General features: G+C 40.3%; 2 protein-coding genes across 52 annotated transcripts; one reads left to right on the top strand and one right to left on the bottom strand.

Annotated features, from left to right (window-relative positions):
- Window positions 1-5,309: 5,309 nt before the first annotated feature.
- ppp2r2ca (protein phosphatase 2, regulatory subunit B, gamma a) lies at window positions 5,310-14,238 on the top strand. 2 transcript variants are annotated; one of them, XR_014532091.1, is made up of 10 exons: window positions 5,310-6,117; window positions 8,321-8,418; window positions 9,392-9,566; window positions 9,748-9,860; window positions 10,169-10,346; window positions 10,501-10,665; window positions 11,078-11,247; window positions 11,466-11,557; window positions 11,690-12,213; window positions 13,195-14,238. XR_014532091.1 is itself a non-coding variant. In XM_083533275.1 (10 exons), exons 2-10 carry the CDS (start codon window positions 6,057-6,059, stop codon window positions 11,979-11,981), a joined length of 1,344 nt encoding a protein of 447 aa, XP_083389401.1. In that variant the 5' UTR covers window positions 5,341-5,731; window positions 5,933-6,056; the 3' UTR covers window positions 11,982-14,238. The 2 variants fall into 2 exon arrangements, 1 of the variants encoding a protein (XP_083389401.1); XM_083533275.1 differs by having other exon boundaries at window positions 5,341-5,731; window positions 5,933-6,117; window positions 11,690-14,238.
- On the bottom strand, window positions 12,371-20,913 carry LOC310721533 (uncharacterized protein). Of its 50 annotated transcripts, none has more exons than XR_014532097.1 (9): window positions 20,220-20,913; window positions 19,752-20,063; window positions 19,596-19,673; window positions 19,481-19,557; window positions 19,304-19,442; window positions 17,729-19,232; window positions 17,585-17,684; window positions 12,813-15,665; window positions 12,371-12,651 (listed from the first exon to the last, which is right to left on the bottom strand). XR_014532097.1 is itself a non-coding variant. In XM_083533308.1 (9 exons), the coding sequence occupies exons 1-5, from the start codon at window positions 20,288-20,290 to the stop codon at window positions 18,542-18,544; spliced, it is 996 nt and encodes a 331-aa protein (XP_083389434.1). In that variant the 5' UTR covers window positions 20,291-20,913; the 3' UTR covers window positions 12,371-12,651; window positions 12,813-15,665; window positions 17,585-17,684; window positions 17,729-18,454; window positions 18,489-18,541. The 50 variants fall into 50 exon arrangements, 42 of the variants coding, with proteins under 42 accessions (XP_083389434.1, XP_083389421.1, XP_083389426.1 ...); XM_083533308.1 differs by lacking the exon at window positions 19,481-19,557 and having other exon boundaries at window positions 17,729-18,454; window positions 18,489-18,764; window positions 19,177-19,221; ... (1 more) ...; window positions 19,596-20,063; window positions 20,181-20,913; XM_083533295.1 differs by lacking the exon at window positions 19,481-19,557 and having other exon boundaries at window positions 12,813-14,923; window positions 14,995-15,101; window positions 15,528-15,665; window positions 19,596-20,063; window positions 20,181-20,913.
- Between the last annotated feature and the right edge of the window lie 864 nt (window positions 20,914-21,777).

Below are 21,777 nucleotides of genomic sequence, written 5' to 3'. Positions count from 1 at the left end.
TACCCCAGTAGAAACAGACTGGACAAATATCTATTGGATATTTGTTCAAAATCAATTTGGAACGTAATGATTTTGAATTAAATTCTGAAAACTTCTTACAAATTAAAGGAACAGCTATGGGCAAACGATTTGCTCCCTCTTACGCCAACATTTTCATGGCAAAATGGGAGGAGCAAGCACTAGCTGCCTGGCCTGTTAAACCACTACACTATTACAGATTCTTGGACGACATCTGGGGTGTCTGGATTGAGTCTAAACTAGAATTTGAAAAATTTATTAATCATCTTAACCAGTTTAATAAATCTATACGGGTCAAGAACACCATACACTCATATGAAATTAGCTTCTTAGACACAAGCACATTCAAGGAGGAATATTTCATAGAAACCCAACAACTGCAAGTTAGGGTCTACTTTAAGCACACAGACACCAACACACTCCTACATAAGAAGAGCTTTCACCCAAAACACACCTTTAAAGGCATTGTAAAGTCTCAACTGCTACGATTCCATAGGATATGCTCTAGGGCTAAGGATCTTTGGAAAGCCACCAAAATCCTATTTGGGTCACATAAGAAAAGGTGATATTCCCGGTCTTTTCTAAGGGGTTGCATAAAAAGATTCCTGACCTTCATAAACCAGAATAAACAGACTCCATCCGAAAACATTAAAATCATCCCTCTTGTATCTACATTCTCTGATAGTAGTACACTTTTAAACAGGAGAATCAAAGAAAATTTTGTCAGCTTCATGACTGAATGGGAAATTTTGCATGGACACAGAGTCATTTCGGCCTATAAGAAAAATAACAATTTAAAGGTCTTATTACTTAAAAGTAAGTTACTTCCACCGTGGGCAGATAAAACTTGGAAAGGGACAAGGCATACATTTTGACCAAACGCCACATTAGTATTCCTAACACCAAGGAGATTTTTGTAATTAGACCCAACTTAAATTCACAAGTTTCCAATTGTGTTTATTTTATTTACTGTAATAAATACAATTTGTAATATGTAGGGGAAACTGGAAATGCTCTATCAATGAGAATGACAACATTTTTATAATATCAGGAAGGGAAAGGAGGCATACACATGGATCGTACAGCACTACCTACAACATGGTTGTAAAGAAATATGATTCTTGGGACTTCAACACAACATGAACTGGTCCTGGAATGCCCAGAACCAGGAAAATGTTTTATGAATGTTTGAATATGGAATATGATTACAAATGCACTAATGTTTGGAGTGATTTTGCCTTAACCTTTCTCAAAAACTCCACAGTAAAATGACTTGAAAATTAATTGGGTAATACATAGCGATATTCTAAATAGGAATTATTTAAAAGATTGAGCAAACCTATGAAGAAAAATGTTTAATGAATGTTTGAATATGTGACGTGATTTAAATGCGCTAATGTTTGGAGTGATTTCACCTTTACTTTTCTTAAAAACTCCACAGTAAAATGACTTGATATTTAGCAAACATAACGGTGATTTTGCTTTTACATTTTACTGTATAATCTCAAACATTACACAGTAAAGATGTTTAAAGAGTGCTTAAATATGGGCCTTAATTACATATATATTTACACCACAAACAGAAATTGTATTATTATTAAGATGCGGCTGTTTAACCGCAGTACCGATATCCCAGTGTTCTCAGGTATTAATGTTTAGCAATAGATTAAATATAAAGGGAGAAGAGTAACCATGACTAACTATACATCATTCTAAAGCTCTGAGCCTCAAGCAGCGATTTTTCAATGGAAAACGTATAACGAATGTATTTCCTGAATGTGTGTGAGCAGTACACAACAACAACATGCATAAAAAAAACCGCAATACTTACATTATTATTGTAATAACGAGTCACAAACACATCCACTGCTGCTAATCCCGGTGTTGTGCCTAATTTAAACCCCCGGTCTGAAATCAACCCCCCTTCGCGTGCACGCGGACAGTACCGTCGTATTTCCTGTAGATGGCACTAAAAACACGGAAGATTGGGTCAAATGTTTTCCTGGTCCTAACGCCAAAAGATCAATTTGAAGAAAACGTGTACAGCTTCCTGTAGATGGCAGAATAAACTCAGGAATGTAATCATTTGCTTTTAAAACCACCTGCGTGAATTCTAACCGCGTATTTATTTTGCGTTAATACCAAGACTTACTTAAATTACTCGGATTCACAAGTAAAAAAAAATATTTAAACCCTAACCCTAATGTTGTTAGATTAAATGTAGTATTTTACACATATATTATTACTTGTGTATTTGTATCACAGCAAGTTTGGCAACTCTGAGTATGTAGGAAAAAGAAATAGAGGGGGGGCTAAAATTCAGGCAGGGGGTTTACATTCAGCTTGCCTAAATAATACCCCCCTAAATAATACAGCTGTCCATGTTGTTAGATTAACTGTAGTATTTTACACATACATTATTGCTTGTGTAGGTGTATCACAGCAAGGTGTGTGTGTGTGTGGGGGGGGGGGTGTCAGGTTATGTCCATGTTTTTAAAATGAAATTAACTATTTTTTTAAAAACAAATTTTTTTTACTTGTGTATCCGAGTAATTTTAGTGTGTCTATGTATTAACGCAAAATAAATACGCGGTTAGAATTCACGCAGGTGGTTTTAAAAGCATTCCTTATTATTATTCCTGAGTTTATTTTGCCATTTACAGGAAGCTGTATACGTTTTCTTCAAATTGATCTTTTGGCATTAGGACCAGGAAAACATTTGACCCAACCTAGGGTTGAGTTAGGGTGTTTTTAGTGTTTTTAGGGCCATCTACAGGAAATACGACGGTACTGTCCGCGTGCACGCGAAGGGGGGTTGATTTCAGACCGGGGTTTAAATTAGGCACAACACCTGTTTATAAGGAAAGACGAGGCTCCACTGAACAACATGCCGTAAAGCATTTCTGCTCCAAACAAACAATAGTGTTGTCATTTATATGGTAATTTTTTTGTTTCACAGAACTTCGGCTGGTGTTTGTGTTTATATATTTCGGAATAACTTTCACATAAAAAAAAGTAAAAGAGGCGGAATCTCGGGCTTCAGTCTACAATCCATATGCAGGTGTCGTGATGTTTATTCTGGACCACCTTTTATTCCAACCCTTTAATTTACAGCCAGTACCATTAAGGAAACAAAATGACTGATGGAAAATGTAGCCAATGAGTTCAGGATTCTAATGATATATGGGAGGATTTTATTCCCCGCGTGTGTGTGTGTGTGTGTGTGTGTGTGTGTGTGTGTGTGTGTGTGTGTGTGTGTGTCAGTTTTATTATTCTTCACAAACTCTTATTGGTCAAACAGTGACAGAGCAGGAAGTGATGCAGCTGTCAGTTCTGCTGAAACAGCTGTTTACAGCTCGTAGATTTTTGTTTGTTGTTCAAAGGCAACAAACAAAAATCTTTTTCCTCTTCTTTCGGCTGCTCCCATTAGGGGTCGCCACGGCAGATCATCCGTCTTCATACTTTCCTGTCCTCTACATCTGCCTTTTCAAACCAACTACCTGCATGTCTTCCCTCACCACATCCATAAACCTCCTTCATTGACTTACTCTTTTTTTCCTTCATGGTGGCTCCATCCTCAGCAAATCACAATATCATCCACAAACATCATAGTCCATGGAAACTCCTGTCTGACCTCGTCCTTCAACCTGTTCACCTGTTCATCACCACTGCAAACAGGAAAGGGCTCAGAGCCGATCCTTATCATGTCCCCTTACATGTCCTGCACCACCCTTACATACTTCTCTGACACACCTGACTTCCTCATACAATACCACAACTCCTCTCTCCACCCTGTCGTACGCTTTCTCTAAATCCAAAAACACACAATGCAACTCCTTCTGACCTTCTCTATACTTCTCCATCAAAATTCTCAAAGCAAATAATGCGTCTGTGGTGCTCTTCCTCGATATGAAACCATACTGTTGCTCACAGATGGTCACCTCTTCTCTCAGCCTGGCTTCCACTACTCTTTCCCATAACTTCATGGTGTGACTGATCAACTTAATTCCCCTGTAGTTACTGCAGGTCTGCACATCTCCCTTATTCTTAAAGATCAGTACCAGCACACTCCTTCTCCATTCCTCAGGCATCTTCTCACTTTCCAGAATCTTGTTGAATAATCGGGTTAAAAACACCACTGCATCTCTCCTAAACATCCTCATTCATCAGCTGCTCAAAATACTCCCATACACTAAACACACTCTCCTCACTAGTCAACACATTTTCATCTCCATCCTTTATTGCTATAACTTGCATCACATCCTTCCCAGCTCGGTTCCTCTGCCTGGCCAACGCTACAAATCCTTTTCTCCTTCCTTAGTGTCAAACTTCTCCTACAGCTCCTCATATGCCTTTTCCTTGGCTTTCACCACATCCCTCTTTACCTGCTGCTGCATCTCCTTGTACTCCTGCCTACTTTTCTCATCTCTCTGTCGACCCCACTTCTGTTTCTCCAACCTCTTTCTCCTTGGTCCCTCCTTCACTTCCTTATTCCATCACCATGTCTCTTTGTCTTCCTTTCTATTTCCAGATGTTACACCAAGAACCTTTCTAGCTGTCTCCTTTATCACTTCTGCAGTAGTTCCACAATCATCCAGCACCTCTTCACCACCACCGAGCTCCTGTCTGACCTCTTCCCTGAACCTCACACTACAGTCTTCCTCCTTCAGTTTCCACCATCTTATTCTTCTTTCAGTCTTCACTCTCCTCCTCTTCTTCTTCACCTCCAAAACCATCCTACAGACCACCATCCGATGCTGTCTAGCTACACTGTCCCCCGTCAACACCTTACAGTCTCCAATCTCCTTCAGGTTGCATCTCCTACATAGAACATAGTCCACCTGTGTGCACCTTCCCCCACTCTTATATGTCAACAACAAACAAAAATAAATAAAAATAAAAAATATTTTGTGCAAACTATCAAATATTATTCACAATTGGTTTTTAGTGCTAAAATAGTTTTTGAAATATCAATAAATAAATTATAAATAGACATTTTATTATATACACTACACTTCTTTAGAAGCATAAATAACTCTATTGTTTAACTCCTCCAGTCGTTCCTCAGGCCACAGTTCACTTTCTTCCTCTAATATTAATTTCCTCCCTCATTTCTGTGCTATGATGCAATGGCTCTCTCACTCTCTCTGTATTCTCCCCTCTGTGTTCTATCTTTATCCATCTTGCCCTCCCTCTTTCTCTCCCTCAAGCTCCCTCCCTCCATCTCCCCTTCTCTGCTCACTTCTTCTGTCACCTGCAGTGGGTGGAGTTATAAAGCAGTGCTGAATTGTCATTGGCTATTGAGGGAGGAGGCTGCAGTGGCATGGTGATGCTGTGCAGATGCTCAGCAGAAAGACAGGCAGCCACATCTTCTCTCTGTCTATCTCTCTCTCTCTCTTTTTCTATTTCTCTCTCTTCCTATTTGGCCTTCTCTCAATCCCCTACTTTATTCATCTCTTTCTTTCACAGACACTAACACACAAACAAGCTGTAAGGTAGGATTAGGCCCCTATCATCCTGCTCTCCTTCATTCATCCTTCTCTCTCTCTGTTTATCCAGCATCCCAGCGTTTATCCTGCTCTCCGTTTTTACTCTGGATCTTCGTGAAGGATCACCACACCCACTGTGAAAAGTGTCTACAGCAACCCGGGAACACACACTGACGCTTCACTGGAGTGCACTACTGTGTTTCTTGGACCCTCGTTAACAAACAGTGCTGGATTTTTTGGTTGTGTGTGTGTGTGTGTGTGTGTGTGTGTGTGTGTGTGTGTGTGTGTGTGTGTGTGTGTGTGTGTGTGTGTGTGTGTGTTATTTTGGATTACACACACTCACTTAAGGAGCAAATCATATTCATTCTTGTTGCTTGAAGCGTTTCTGAACCGTGTCTATCTTAAGAAGGCTTTTCATATCCCAGGATGTTGTGCAACAGGCCACCCCAATAGGCCGCAACAGAATGGGTGGAGCCTCAAAGGGCCTGGTCACTACTAATTGGACAGCTCTTCGCTGGACAGGCAGAGACACACAAACCGATACTGCCCATGGGTGAGGACGAGAGTACCAAGATCAACCACAGCTTCTTACGAGACTACGTCACTGAAGGTGTGCACACAAATGCAACTCGAACACATTCACACAAATACACATTGCATAAACCTAGCAGACGCACACCTTACACATGCACAAACCAAATACACACACATTACATATGCATATACCTAACACACACACAGCTTACAAAACACAGTACTGCAGTCCAGGTATGAACTCTTACACCAAATTTCACCAAACACACATCAGATTTGTTTTTTATAATTAGGTTATTATATTTCAAACCTAAGTTCCAAAAAGTTTGGGACACTGTGTAAAATGTAAATAAGAACAGAATACATTGACTTGTAAATCTCACAAACCCCTTAATTTATTAACAATAGAACATAGAAGCATATAAAATGTTAGAACTGAAAAACTGTACTATTTTAAGTAATAAGTAAGGTCATTTTGAAATTGATGGCTGCAATATGTCTCAGAAACATTGGGACAGGACCATGTTTATTACAGTATAGCATCATGTCTTCTTTTAACAGGTTTTGTACATCTAGGAACTGAAAAGGAATGTTGTCCCATTCATGTCTGATACAGGATTCTAGCTGCTGAATAGTCTTATGGCTTCTTTGTTTTATATATAAAACAAAGATTTGCATATATGTTTTATATATAAAACAAAGACAAAATAAAACAAAAATGTTTATATTCAAAACATTTGGTACATAAAAAAAAAAAAAATTATATATATATATTTATTTATTTATTTATTTATTTTTTTTTTTTTTATGTACCAAATGTTTTGAAATGGTGAAAGGCCTAGACTGCAGGCAGGACAGTGTGAAGACTATGAAGTCATGCTGTTGTAATAGATGCAGTATACAGTTAGCATTGTCTTGCTCAATTATATAAGGCCTTTAATGAAAGCAGTTGTTGCTCTAAAACCTGTATATAGCATTCAGCATTGATGTACTTTCCAAATGTTTTATACATACTAACCTCATACCGTAAATTATGCAGGCTTTTTAACTAAGTGCTGATAACAAGCCAGATGGTCCCTCTCCTCTTTAGTCTGCAGGATGCGGCATCCATGGTTTCCAAGAAGAATTTTACATTTCGATTCCTTTGACCAAAGAACAGTTTTCCACTTTGCCTCAGTACATTTTAAATAAGCTTTGGCCCAGAGAGGATGGTGGTGTTTCTGGATCATGTTCACATATGAAAGAGATTTAGAAGAACCCCCGACCTTCTGATCAGTAACCCAGAACCTTAACCACTAAGCTACCACTCCCCTGCATGTGTGGATGATGTGGCAATGATTTCTGTAGGGGTTTATGAGCCTATGCAGTGATTTCTATTAAAGAATCCAATATTGATTTTGATTCAGAGATTTCCCAGAATCTGAATTCAGGTGATGATATTATGTACTGTGGATAAACCTGAGATATTCAAAGTCTTCCCAATGTGATGTAGAACATTATTCTGAAATATGTAGACACAGCTTTTTATCACAGATTGGTGAAGCTCTGCTTGTCCTTACTACTGAGAGACTCTTCTTCTCTAAGATACACTATTTATACCAATCATCTTTGTGATCTCCTAACCCTCATTAGTTGTTAAATGTTACTTTAGCTGTCTCTTTTTAGTAACACTTACTTTTTCAGCCTTTTGTTACCGTTTCTTTTGAGACGTGTTGCAACCATCAATTTCAACCTGACATCTCTTTAATTTGTAGATTTCTTCAGTTTAAACATTTTATATTTATTGTGAATAAAATATGAGTTTATGAGATTTACAAAGCAGTGCATTTGTTTTTATTTACATTTTACCCACTGTCCCAAGTTCTTGGAATTGGGGTTGTGTATTGTATTATTACTGTAATGTTTTTATTGTGAATTATTCATACGTCACATTCCGCTCTAGCATGAAGTAATTTTAGCATATGGTTATAATTAGGGATTTTGTATGTAATCATTTCATAATAATAAATGATAACCATACTAAATTCCATTTCAGAGAATTCTTCAGATTAATTTGTTTCCTTTAAGGCTGTAGCGGCTATAAATTATTTAAACAAGATATTCTGTGTGAGCTCAACAACAGAGAAAGAACCTGAAAATACAAATACACAAAAAAAGTTAACTGCTATTGAATAATATTTGAATTTACTTTGAAAATATAAACACTTGTACGGGAAGTGTTAAAAGTGTTCAACACAGTTGACCATATTAAACTTTATTGTGTTCATATGAATTATCAGCTGATGTCATTTCCACTGTGGAGTTTAACCATACTGGGGACCTCCTGGCCACTGGAGACAAAGGTGGACGCGTGGTCATCTTCCAGAGAGAGACTGAGGTCAGGTTTAAAAGCTTAGTTGTCAAGACTCATTTCAATTTCATTTATATTTTTACTTTTAACAGTACACATATAGAATTTCGTTAGATCTTTAATAAATAAGCTAGATGCAGCAGTGGCAAAGAAAACCTCCCTAAGGTGACATGAGGAAGAATCCTTTAGAGACCAGACTCAAATGTGAACCCATTCTATTCTGTATTACATAAAAGAAAAGCAAATTAACTACAAGGTAGACTAAATAAGGGTTTCAACCTAGATGTAAAGACTCAGAGGGAGTCCTGAAGAATGAATGGAAAGCTAATCTATAATTGGGGGCTTTGTAGAAAAAGCTCTGCTTCCTTTTTTAGTCTTTATTATTCTACTTCCTAATAAAAAACCTTCAATCCAGTCAGGAACGTTCGCTCAGGTACTGTGCGAGACCATTCAGAGCACAATAGGTTATTATAGTAGTATTTGTTCCCAAATGTAGTGTTGAAGGAAAAAAAGTGTGAGAAAAGAGCAGTGGACCTAGAAATTAACCTTGTGCATACACTTCACTATTTACATCTACAAACTGTTAACTTGATCAACATTTCTTGTCTATCTAAAAGTATATCATGATCAATATACATAAAAAAAACTATGTACTATGATTAATCAGCACAAACAAAAAAGATTTATTATGACAAATTGTAAAATGTTTTGGGTTTTTTTTATATTGAATTCTAATCCCGCTATTAAATTATGGCTGTATCTACCATAAAAATAAGGTCCTCCTTTATATTCTAATTGACCCTATCCTTAACAGAGAATTTTGTGTATATGGAAAGTAGAAAGGAAGTTAAATGAAAAGTTCACAATGTGTAGTGACTGTTATCTACAGGACATTACATTCCTAAAAATGTGCATAATAAAACAATTGAAAGGCCAGCTGTTTGTGTGTATGTGTATGTGTGTATGTGTGTGTGTGTGTGTGTGTGTGTGGTGTTAACAGTGTAAAGGAGATAAGGAGGAGCTTGGAGAGGCGGGGGAATATAACGTCTACAGCACATTTCAAAGCCACGAGCCAGACTTTGATTACCTGAAGAGCTTAGAGATCGAGGAGAAGATCAATAAGATACGCTGGCTGCCTCAAAAGAATGCTGCCCACTTCCTTCTCTCCACCAATGGTGAACAAATGACACTGTCAAATCAATTAGAACAGAATTAAACTCTACAATCACCTACAATCACACTTAGTTTCGGAGATTCGTCATTTTATGGCTAGTTTAATTCTCACATTAAAAGAGAGAAATGCATCTATTGTGAGCAATAAAATAACACCAAATATAAATGTTTACTGGCTAACAGATAAAACAATAAAGCTTTGGAAGGTGAGTCAAAGGGATAGAAGGCCAGAAGGCTACAACCTGAAGGATGAAGAAGGACGAATGAAGGACATTTCCACTGTCACCTCACTACAGGTGTGTATATGGCTCTATCATATTTAGCAGTGACTATATCAGCATGATTTGTTAAGTATATAAAAATGATTAGGCATAAAATTTGGAATATTATGTTAATGAGCTTTTGGGCCTTACCTTTAACAGTAACTCTAGGGTTAGGGTTAGGGTTAGCCATGCATAGTGTGCTCATGGCTATGACATCCTGAATAGTTAACATGTTTAGATTGCTCACTGAGACATTCAACTGCTCCACTTCTGCTTATCAACAATTCATTTGTTTTTCCTCTGGTTAAGAGTTTATTAATCCTGTCTTTTGATTGGTCCAGGTGCCAGTACTGAAGCCCACTGATCTGATGGTGGAGGTGCGTCCGAGGAGGGTCTTTTCTAATGGCCACACCTACCACATTAATTCCATTTCGGTGAACAGTGATGGAGAAACGTACCTGTCAGCTGATGACCTCAGAATCAACATGTGGCACTTGGACATTACAGATCGCAGCTTTAGTATCCGTGTGCGTGTGCGTGTGCGTGTGTGTGTGTGAGAAAGAGAGAGAATGTGTTTAAAAAAACAACACTGTGATTTTTTTATATATATATATATATATATATATATATATATAAGTTAAGACCTGAAGTTTGATCCTTAACTCTTAATGAGACATTGTGGACATTAAACCAGTGAACATGGAGGACCTGACCGAGGTGATCACAGCAGCCGAGTTTCACCCACAGCACTGTCACCTGTTCATCTACAGCAGCAGTAAAGGGTCAATCCGCCTTTGTGACATGAGGACATCAGCGCTGTGTGATACACATGCAAAGAGTGAACACGCGCACACACACACACACACACACACACACACACACACCCTCAGATTTGAGAGCATAGCTAAATAACAGACACTGAAAGCTCAAAATAGCTGATGGAAGGTCTGAGTGTAAATATTCACACACAACAATAATAATTTGTTTCCATGAAGAATCTCAAATATGAAGAAAATGTAGCAGTGCATTGTGGGTAGGCTGACAATTCAAAACCTGAGATCCCAGAACAGCAAGTAGTTAAATTTCTTCCTTAATCATTCTGTTCTATGCATAAGATTAAACGAGTATTAATCTCGAGGAGAAATGATTACTGATATAGATAGAGTTATATATTTGCTGTGCCACAATAACATGTTGCATGTCTTATTCAACTTCAAGAGCTGTGACTGAATCTATATTTCTTTGTTAAGTCTTTGAAGAGCCTGAAGATCCAGGGAACCGCTCGTTCTTCTCCGAGATCATTTCCTCTGTTTCCGATGTCAAGTTCAGCCACAGTGGACGTTATCTGCTAACACGAGACTACCTCACGGTGAAGGTGTGGGACCTAAACATGGAGAAAGGACCAGTAGAGACATACCAGGTAAGACAACATCCTCACTAAACACACATTAGGTGATAAAAGTATCCACCACATGCATGCACATGCACACACACACACACACACACACACACACACACACACACACTACTGTAGGTGTGACACTGTGACCTCAGTGAATAGCAGTGACGCCATAATGCACTGATTACATCAGCTGACATTAAAAGGAAGATCTCAATAAACAGATTTGTGTGTTTCAGGTTCATGAGTACCTGCGCAGTAAACTCTGCTCACTCTATGAGAATGACTGCATCTTCGACAAGTTCGAGTGTGTGTGGAACAGCACAGATAGGTAACTTATCCCAATGTAAACAGTGAAAACATTTAGGACAAAATGTGTAACTGAAGTTCAATTTGGATTGATCACTAACTAGTCTCTCTCTCTCTCTCTCTCTCTCTCTCTCTCTCTCTGTCTGTGTATCAGCGTGATCATGACAGGAGCCTATAACAGTTTTTTCCGCATGTTTGACCGGGACTCTGGGCGAGGTGTGACACTTGAGGCGTGGCGTGAAAGCAGTAAACCTCGTGCAGTCTTGCGAACACGGCGTGTGTACACAGGGGGCCGTCGTCGTCGTGGAGATGTGGGCGTGGACAGCTTGGACTTCCGCAAAAAAATCCTGCACATGGCGTGGCACCCGGCAGAGAACATCATCGCGATCGCTGCGTCTAACAACCTTTACATTTTCCAGGACAGAGTAAATCCAGAAAACCAGTGAAACACACACACAAACACATAATCACCATGGGGTGGAGCTGACAAAACTCCACACAGTGAAAACGAACAGCGCACTGCTTTCAACAAGACAGAAGTGGATCAGTGTGAATTCTGCTGTGTGACAGTCACTGAGGCTCCGAAAGGATGAGACGCAGTGCTGTGAAAAGGAAGAAAAGAGGCGATAAACATGAGCAACTGTGGCAGTATTCACAGTGGGCGGGGCTTGCACTATTGTAGGTTGCAAATTACACCATTAGATGTTCACCATCACAAACTAATATTTCCTGGTTGCCGTGGTTACAGCAGCTATCTAAAAAGTCTTCCTATCAAGTTCTTCCTAAATTAATCCCACCATGCTTCCCAAATACATGAACAGATGCACACGCCCACACTATAATACACACACAACCAAAATACACTCTTACTATCATACACACACAACCAAAATACACACTTACTATCATATGCACACAACCAAAATAACACTGACTATCATATACACACAAGCAAAATACAATTTGGTATCATACAAACACAAACCGACAAACACACTCACTATCACATACATACAACTGAAATAACACTCACTAGCATACACACACAACCTAAATACACACTCACTATCATATACACACAACCGAAATGCAATTCGGTATCATACAAACACAAAACTAAATACACACTCACTATCATATACACACAACCAAAATAAAAACTCACTATCATATACACACAACCAAAATAACACTAATTATCATATGCACACAAGAAAAATACAATTTGGTATCATACAAACACAAACCGAAAAACACACTATCATACACACACAAACCGAAAAACTGCGCAAATTCTGGAAATGTTGGGACGTTTTTTTAAATTCGAATAAAATGAAAACTAAAAGACTTTCACATCACATGAGCCAATATTTTATTCACAATAGAATATAAATGTTTAAACTGAGAAGTTATAAAATTTTATGCACAAAATGAGCACATTTCAAATGTAATGCCTGCTACAGGTCTCAAAAAAGTTGTTGCTACCATTGTGTAGCATCTTCTCTTCTTTTAAAAACAGTTTAAAGATGTCTGGGGATTGAGATTATAAATTTGTAGAGTTTTGCTGTTGGAATTTTGGTTCAGTTTCCAGCTGCTGAAGAGTTCGTAGTCGTCTTTGGCATATTTTTCGTTTAATGATGCACCAAATCTTCTCTATAGGTGAAAGATCTGGACTGCAGGCCAATCCAGCAGCTGGACTCTTCTACTACAAAGCCATGCTGTTTGAAAAATTGGAGTATGTGGTTTTGCATCGTCCTGCCTAAATAAACAAGGCTTTCCCTGAAATAGACATCATCTGGAGGGGAGCATATGTTGCTCTAAAATCTTTATATACCTTTCAGCATTCATTGTGTCTTTCAAAACATGCAAGCTGCCCATACCGTATGCACTTATGCACCCCATACCATCAGAGATGCAGACTTTTTAACCAAACACCGATAACATGCTGGAAGAGGACACGGCGTCCATTATTTCCAAGGAGAATGTTAAATTTGGACTCGTCTGACAATAGAACACTTTTCCACTTTGAAACAGTCCATTTTAAATGAGCTTTGGGCCACAGGACATGACTGCACTTCTGGACCATGTTCACATAGGACTTCCTTTTTGCATGAGCTTTAGTTGGCATCTGCAGATGGCACGGTGGATTGTGTTTACCGACATTGGTTCCTGGAAGTATTCCTGAGCCCATTTAGTACCATCAATGACACAATCAGGCCGATGAGTGATGCAGTGTCGTCTGAGGGCCCAAAACCACAGGCATCCAACAAAGGTCTTCGGCCTTGTCCCTAATGCATCAAGATTTCTCCAGTCTCTCTAAATCTTATGTACTGTACATGATGAGATTTGCCAAGCCTTTGCAATTTGATGTTAAGGAACGTTGTTTTTGAAGTATCTTATTATACACTCATTCACAGATTGCAGAGTCTCTGCCCATCTTTACTTCTGATTAACTCTGCCTCTTCAACACATCCCTTTTATAGCTATTTATGTTACAGACCTAATGTCAATTAACTTGATTAGTTGCTAGATGTTCTCCCAACTGAATATTTTAAAAATCTCTGGGGTTTTTTAGCTCTTTGTTTCCCACATGCCAACTTTTTTAAGACCTGTAGCCTCATTTTGTGCATAAAAGTGTAAAATTTCTCGGTTTAAAAATTTGTTAAGTTCTCTATGTTCTATTGTGAATAAAATTTCATGTGATTTGAAAGTCTTTTTTTTATTTTATTTAAATTTTGAAAAAGGTCCCAACATTTCTGAACTTCGGGTTGTATACACTCACTATCGTACTGTAACCCTAACCCATACAAACAAAACTAAAATACACAGTATTATACAAACACAACTGGAATACACACTATCATACACACACAAAACCAAAATATACATTCACTACCATATGCATAATCTAAAGACACACTATAATACACATACAATCAAAACACACACACACACACACACACACACACACACACACACACACACACACACACACACACACACAACCTTAAACCTAACCAAATCATACACACTATTTAAATACACGCACAATAAAAATACATACTCTATCATGCACACAGTTAAAAAACAGATATACACTCTCTTTCACAAACACACACAATCTAAATGCACTACACCAAAACAATATAACATCAACATTATAACACTTAAACTACACTACTGCAACACAACACTACTCTAACCCAACACTAACCTCAGTAACACTCACTACACTAAAACTACCCCATCAACACTGTCACTACACTAACACTACCCCATCACTAAGACTGTCACTACTCCATCACTAAGACTGTCACTACACTAACACTACCCCATCACTACACTACCCCATCACTAAGACTGTCACTACACTAACACTACCCCATCACTACACTACCACTGCCACATCACTAACATCACTACACTAACACTACCCTATCACTAAGACTGTCACTACACTACCATTACCTCATCACCAACATAATCACTACACTAACACTACCCCATCACTAAGACTGTCACTACACTACCCCTACCTCATCACTAACATCATCACTACACTAACACTACACCAGAACTACAATAGCAGTACCCCATCACTAACACTGTCACTACACTAACATTGCCACATCACTAAAACTGTCAATTCAGTAACACCACCCCTTCACCAAACTAACAATACCCCATCACTTAGACTGTCAATACACTAACACTACCCCATCATTACACTAACAATACCCCATCACTACACTAACAATTCTACATTACTTAGACTGTCAATATACTAACAATACCCCATCACTACACTAACACTACCCCATCACTATAACTGTCAATGCACTAACACTACCCCATTACTACACTAACACTACCCAATCACAAAGACTTTCAATACACTAACACTACCCTATCACTACACTTAAACAATCACTACACTAACACTACCCCATCACTACACCAACACTGTTACTACACTACCACTACCTCATCACTAACATCATCACTACACTAACACTACCCCATCAATAACAGTCAATACACTAACACTACCCCATTACTTCACTAACACTTCCCCATCAATAACACTGTCACTAAACTAACACTACCCCATCACTAACAATGTCATTACACTACACTACCCCATCACTAACACTACACCATCACTACACTAACACTATCCCATTACTACACTAACACTGTTACTACACCACCACTACCTCATCACTAACATCACTACACTAACACTACCCAATCACTACACAAACACTACCCCATCAATAACACTGTCAATACAATAACACTATCCTACTACCGTAATTTCTGGACTATTAAGCGCACCCAAATATAAGCCTAACCCACTGAATTGTACAAAGATTTTTATTTTGAACATAAATAAGCCGCACCTGTCTACAGACAGTGTCTGTTACACGGCTTGTATCTAAACAGTAGCCTACCAAGAAAGTCATTGTTCACTGTCTTCCTCCTTCCTTTCACAACTAATTCTCTCGGGAGTTTTTCTTTTGGCATCGTCGTGCGTTTAAAAATCACCATCGGTGAAGCTTTTCTCCAGATGCGTACAGCTCAGAACACAGATGAAGTGCGTTTTTTCATGCCCGGTTGTTTTCAGCGTGACGAATGATTCGCCTTTCCCGTTGACAGTCTGAGTGAGCGGCAGGGCATGATGTGGTGCGGCCCGATTCAGTGGGAGCACATCTATTTTAATATAAAGAATTTCATTGGTTCACCTGAACCCGTTCAGCAATTGAATTGGTCTAATGTTATGGGGCTCAGTTGTTTGGTGGCATGAAGCTTGTGAAACCGGGAAAAAACACGGAAAAATCCATAAATTAGCCGCTTTGTTGTTTAAGCCTCGGGGTTCAAAGCGTGGGGAAAAAGAAGCGGCCAATAGTCCGGAAAATACAGTAATTCACTAACACTACCTCATCACTAACGCTGTCACTGCACTAACACAACCCCTTTCACTGCACTTACACTTCCCCATTACTTCACTAACACTGCCCCATCACTAACGCTGTCACTGCACTAACACAACCCCTTTCACTGCACTTACACTTCCCCATTACTTCACTAACACTACCTCATCACTAACGCTGTCACTGCACTAACACAACCCCTTTCACTGCACTTACACTTCCCCATTACTTCACTAACACTGCCCCATCACTAACGCTGTCACTACACTAACACAACCCCTTTCACTGCACTTACACTTCCCCATTACTTCACTAACACTGCCCCATCACTAACGCTGTCACTGCACTAACACAACCCCTTTCACTGCACTTACACTTCCCCATTACTTCACTAACACTACCTCATCACTAACGCTGTCACTGCACTAACACAACCCCTTTCACTGCACTTACACTTCCCCATTACTTCACTAACACTGCCCCATCACTAACGCTGTCACTGCACTAACACAACCCCTTTCACTGCACTTACACTTCCCCATTACTTCACTAACACTACCTCATCACTAACGCTGTCACTGCACTAACACAACCCCTTTCACTGCACTTACACTTCCCCATTACTTCACTAACACTGCCCCATCACTAACGCTGTCACTGCACTAACACAACCCCTTTCACTGCACTTACACTTCCCCATTACTTCACTAACACTGCCCCATCACTAACGCTGTCACTGCACTAACACAACCCCTTTCACTGCACTTACACTTCCCCATTACTTCACTAACACTACCTCATCACTAACGCTGTCACTGCACTAACACAACCCCTTTCACTGCACTTACACTTCCCCATTACTTCACTAACACTGCCCCATCACTAACGCTGTCACTGCACTAACACAACCCCTTTCACTGCACTTACACTTCCCCATTACTTCACTAACACTGCCCCATCACTAACACTGTCACTACACTAACACTACCCTCTTTCATTGCACTAACACTACTCCATTACTTACACTGTAACAACACTAACACTACACCATCACTGCACCAACACTACCACATCGATAACACACTCTCAACACCAACACCTCCTCATCACTACACTAACACTACCCCATCACTTCACTAACACTACTCCATCACTAACACTACCACTACCTCATCACTAACATCATCACTACACTAACACTACACCAGAACTACACTAACACTACACCAGAACTACACTAACACTACCGAATCATTAACACTGTTACTACACCAACACTTCCCCATCAATACACTAACACTATCCCATCAATAACATCATTACTACACTAACACTACCTTATCACTAACATCACAACACCAACGCTACCCCATCACTTTACTAACACTACACCAACACTGTCACTACACTGACACTACCCCATCACTACACCTACACTACCCCATTAATAACAGTCAATACACTACCCAATCACTAACACTTTTACTACACTAACACTATCCCATCACTAACACTTTTACTACACTAACACTATCCCATCACTAACACTGTCACCACACCAACACTACCCCATCACTTCACTAAACACTACACCAAGACTGTCACTACACTGACACTACCCCATCACTACACTTACACTTCCCTATTAATAACACTGTCAATACATTAACACTACCTCATGAATAACATCGTTACTACACTAACACTACCCCATCACAAACACTGTTACTACACTAACACTACCCCCCATCAATACACTAACACTGCCCCATCATTAACATCATAACACTAACACTACCCTATTCCTAACACTGTCTCTAAACTAACACTACCCTATCACTAACACTTCCACTACACCAACAGTACATCACCACTAACACCATCACTAAACTAACACTATCCCATCACTAACACTTTCACTACACTAACACTACCTCATCACTAACACCATCGCTACACTAACACTACCCTATCACTAACACAACCTCATCACTAACACTACCCCATCACTAACACGACCTCATCACTAACACCATCACTACACTAACACTACCCAATCACTAACACTGTCACTACACGAACACTACCCCTTCCCCACCAACCTCACTTACGTCAACTACACACTCGCCAAACACTGACATCACACTGACATCAACTACACACTCGCCCAACACTGACCTCACACTAACGTCAACTACACACTCGCCCAACACCAACCTCACAGTAACGTCAACTACACACTCGCCCAACACTGACCTCACACTAATGTCAACTACATACTCGCCCATCACCGACCTCACAGTAACGCCAATGTGGAAGAGCGTATGAGTTCGAAAAAAAGGAACACCACGACAGGACAATTTGAAGGCAATAAAGCCACTTTTATTCATATATTCCTTTTGTCAGTGCCTCAACCGCACGTTTCTGGCACACACACACACACACACACACACACACAGACACACACAGACACACACAGACACACACAGACACACACAGACACAGACACAGACACAGACCCATCCTCGCTTTCCTCCTTAAATGCCCCCTCCGATCACTGAAAAAGAGAGAACACTTATTAGACATCATTTGATTCAGGTGAGGCATTCCCGGGTCTACCTGCTCCCGGCCTCGCCCTCCATTCACAAACCGGCGCTCGGCCACGCCCCCGCTGCCACAGCCAAATACACACTCGCCCATCACCGACCTCACAGTAATGACAAATACACATTTGCCCAACACCGACCTCACACTAACACCAACCTCACACAACGTCAACTACACATTTGCCCAACACTGACCTCACACTAACACCAACCTCACACAACGTCAACTACACACTCGCCCAACACCGACCTCACACTAACGTCAACTACACACTCACCCATCACCGACCTCACACTAACGTCAACTACACACTCACCCATCACTGACCTCACAGTAACGACACATACACATTTGCCCAACACCGACCTCACACTAATGCAAACCCACACTTGCCCAACAACGACCTCACACTAATGTCAACTACACACTCACCATCACTGACCTCAAAGTAACGACAAATACACATTTGCCCAACACCGACCTCACACTAATGCCAACCCACACTTGCCCAACAACGACCTCACACTAATGTCAACTACACATTCAGCCATCACTGACCTCACACTAACGTCAACTACACACTCGCCCAACACCGACCTCACACTAACGTCAACTTCACACTCGCCCAACACCGACCACACACTAACGTCAACTACACACTCGTTCATCACCGACCTCACAGTAACGTCAACTACACACTCGCCCATCACTGACCTCACACTATCCTCAACTACACACTCGCCCATCACCGACCTCACACTATCCTCAACTACACACTCGCCCAACACCGACCTCACACTAACGTCAACTTCACACTCGCCCAACACCGACCACACACTAACGTCAACTACACACTCGCCCAACACCGACCACACACTAACGTCAACTACACACTCGTTCATCACCGACCTCACAGTAACGTCAACTACACACTCGCCCATCACTGACCTCACACTATCCTCAACTACACACTCGCCCAACACCGACCTCACACTAACGTCAACTTCACACTCGCCCAACACCGACCACACACTAACGTCAACTACACACTCGCCCAAGTCCGACCACACACTAACGTCAACTACACACTCGTTCATCACCGACCTCACAGTAACGTCAACTACACACTCGCCCATCACTGACCTCACACTATCCTCAACTACACACTCGCCCATCACCGACCTCACACTATTGTCAACTACACACTCGCCCATCACTGACCTCACACGTACCAAACTCTAATCGGTAATTTATATTTAAGTGAGCCTCAGCTGTTAAACAACATATTTTCTCTGTCTCACACAAACATGCATGTTTTATCCTGTGTTTCTCACATGTATATAAAACAACACAATCATATTCTAATATCAAAGAAATTAATATTACAGTAGAATGTATATAAGCAGTAATGAGGTGAGTAACGTTGCTCTGCATCAATGGTGCTGTGGTTTAACATCTGACCGACAAGAGGAGGGGCTTCAGCTCTATATTAAAGCTTTGATTAAAACTGAACCCTGTAAGATCATTTGTCCCGAGCCGAGTGGTACTGTTCAATTTCAAGCCTGAACCCAAAACAGATTTTTCACAACAGATATCTTTCAGCAGCAAGTAGTTAATTTTTCATTGTTAAAAAGCAAAAATCATAAAAAATAAAGTGCTTTTGAACAGCACACAGAAGCTCTTCAGTACAGAAGAGGAAGAAACCCGTCATTGCCGGGTTATGAAGCGCTGCTGTGTAACAGGTGTAACTTTACATCGTTTCCTTTCCAGCTCCTACTCCAACTTATTCAATAGAGTTCACAGAAAATTTGACACTAATATTTACACCAGCATATCGCTTTCATTTACATTTACGGCATTTATCACATTTAATACATTTATCAGACGCCCTTATCCAGAGCGACGTACAAAAGTGCTTTGAGTCTCTAGTAATGAATAAATCTACACTGGTACGCAAGATTACAAACTTAATAGAAATATAACTCGAATTCAACAAACTTGGAAAGTGCTAATTTAAGTATTTCAGGAAGATGGTCTTCAGTCGTTACTTGAAGATAATCAGGGACTCTGCTGTACGGACATCTAGGGGAAGTTCATTCCACCACCTCGGTGCCAGAACAGAGAAGAGCCTTGAAGTGTACTTGCCTCTCATTCTGAGAGAAGGTGGTACCAGTGGAGCAGTGCTGGAGGATCTCAGACAGCGTGGTGCAGTGCGAGATGTGATGAGGTCACTGAGGTAAGATGGTGCTGGTCCATTTTTGGCCTTGTAGGCAAGCAGCAGTGTTTTGAATCTGATACGTGCAGCTACTGGAAGCCAGTGGAGGAGCAGCAGTGGAGTGGTGTGGGAGAACTTGGGCTGATTGAACACAAGCTGTGCAGCTGCGTTTTAGATCATTTGCAGTGGACGAATAGAGTTCAGGGGAAGATCTGCCAGCAGAGAGTTGCAGTAGTCAAGTCTTGAAATGACAAGAGACTGAACAAGCACCTGGGCAGCCTGTGTGGACAGAAATGGTCGAATCCTTCGGATGTTATAGAGAAGAAATCGACAAGAACAAGCAACATTTGCGACATGTGGCAAAAAAGACAGTTTATTGTCCATAGTTACCCCAAGGTTACGAGCAGTGGCTGAAGGGGAGAGCAGAGAGTCATGAAGTGTTATTCGAAGATCTTGACCTGGAGATGAATCACCTGGGATGACCAG

The sequence above is a fragment of the Silurus aristotelis genome (genome assembly GCF_946808225.1).
Source record: "Silurus aristotelis genome assembly, chromosome: 27".
In the NCBI taxonomy this organism is placed as follows: domain Eukaryota; kingdom Metazoa; phylum Chordata; class Actinopteri; order Siluriformes; family Siluridae; genus Silurus; species Silurus aristotelis.
This window is presented reverse-complemented; position numbering and strand designations above follow the sequence as displayed.

Bases quoted from the DNA above. Each gene is read 5' to 3' on its own strand.
- ppp2r2ca (XM_083533275.1), top strand. From the start codon at position 6,057: ATGGGTGAGGACGAGAGTACCAAGATCAACCACAGCTTCTTACGAGAC. The intron at 9,567-9,747 runs GTGAACAAATGA...ACTGGCTAACAG, and splicing joins CTTCCTTCTCTCCACCAATG to ATAAAACAATAAAGCTTTGG. The intron at 11,248-11,465 runs GTAAGACAACAT...TGTGTGTTTCAG, and splicing joins GACCAGTAGAGACATACCAG to GTTCATGAGTACCTGCGCAG.
- LOC310721533 (XM_083533288.1), bottom strand. From the start codon at position 20,290: ATGGGCGAGTGTGTAGTTGACAATAGTGTGAGGTCGGTGATGGGCGAG. The intron at 19,443-19,595 runs GTCGTTGTTGGG...CATTAGTGTGAG, and splicing joins GTAGTTGACATTAGTGTGAG to GTCGGTGTTGGGCAAATGTG. The intron at 19,222-19,292 runs GTGAGGTTGGTG...GGTTGGTGTTAG, and splicing joins GAGTGTGTAGTTGACGTTGT to TGTGAGGTCGGTGTTGGGCA.